Source organism: Arachis ipaensis, chromosome B08 (genome assembly GCF_000816755.2).
Source record: "Arachis ipaensis cultivar K30076 chromosome B08, Araip1.1, whole genome shotgun sequence".
NCBI classification, from domain to species: Eukaryota; Viridiplantae; Streptophyta; class Magnoliopsida; order Fabales; family Fabaceae; genus Arachis; species Arachis ipaensis.
The window spans coordinates 17507791-17508770 of record NC_029792.2 but is presented as its reverse complement, the minus strand read 5'-3'; the positions used below and the strand labels follow the sequence as shown (position 1 = coordinate 17508770).

The 980-nt window shown below is 35.6% G+C and overlaps 1 protein-coding gene across 1 annotated transcript in view; it reads left to right on the top strand.

Moving 5' to 3' along the window:
• LOC107613273 (unknown seed protein USP) overlaps positions 430–980 on the top strand; it is an 11451-nt gene continuing 10900 nt past the window's right edge. The window contains exons 1-2 of the mRNA XM_016315200.2: positions 430–592; positions 744–858. Coding sequence (XP_016170686.1) covers positions 521–592; positions 744–858 — 187 coding nt within the window. The 5' untranslated portion in view covers positions 430–520. The remainder of the gene's footprint in view (positions 593–743; positions 859–980) is intronic.

Genomic DNA, 980 nt, shown 5'->3' with positions numbered 1-980 from the left:
ATCAAATACTTTTTTAAAGAAAATAGACTTCCTGAATTTAATTGCATAACATGTAAGTCGTGCATATTTTTCAATGAAAGTGCCTCTCTTTTGCAAACACACCAAGGTGTCTTAATTGTTTCCTTCGCCACTTAACAATTGCAAGAATTCATATGTATATGAAGTGCTGTTCTTGAAGTGTTTCATGGCAATGCAATTCCTGCACAGGTCTTTATAAGATACCTCAATCAAAATATCTAAATATCTAATTGTGGCATTAATACAATAAAAGACAAATATAAATAAAACCAAGAAATTCGCCTGAGAAAGGCCCACCACAGGAAACATTATATTGGGCTCCGCTGTCACTCTCACTCAATTCATTGGTCCATGCTTCGTATATTCGTGACAAGAGGAGTGCAATTATTATACAACTTGCATGCGTGTTACACGCTTACACATGTTCATAGAACTGTAGAAGGAGAAATTTCCCTCTATAAATTGTCCCTCTCTAGTTGCACACTCAGTATCACGTTTCTACATGCTATATATCACTTCGATCCTAAACAAAATGGAGTCCAGTCGTCTGCTACCCCTTTCAGCACTTTTTTGTGTAAGTTTATCTCTCTAGAATAGGGGGAACATAAAAATAAAATAGAAAGAAAGAAAATGTGAAGCCTTTCTAATTATTATGAGGTTAATATTTATTGCTTCCTTCTTTACTCAAACTATTATTATTTGTTCCAATTTGAAAATTTTGGCAGATTGCGATTCTGGGAAGCCATGTGCATGCATCACTGCCTGCTGAAGATTACTGGCAAACACTCTGGCCTAACACTCCCATGCCTAAAGCTTTCAAGGACCTTCTCCTGCAGCCTGGTGAGTTACATGAATATTCTCAACTACTACTTTACATCTCAGTCTGCTAGTTTTTCAACTCTAGAAAGTTTCCTCTTCTTTGATTAATGTTGTTTTAAGCCCTTAATTTTATTATTAGGTAA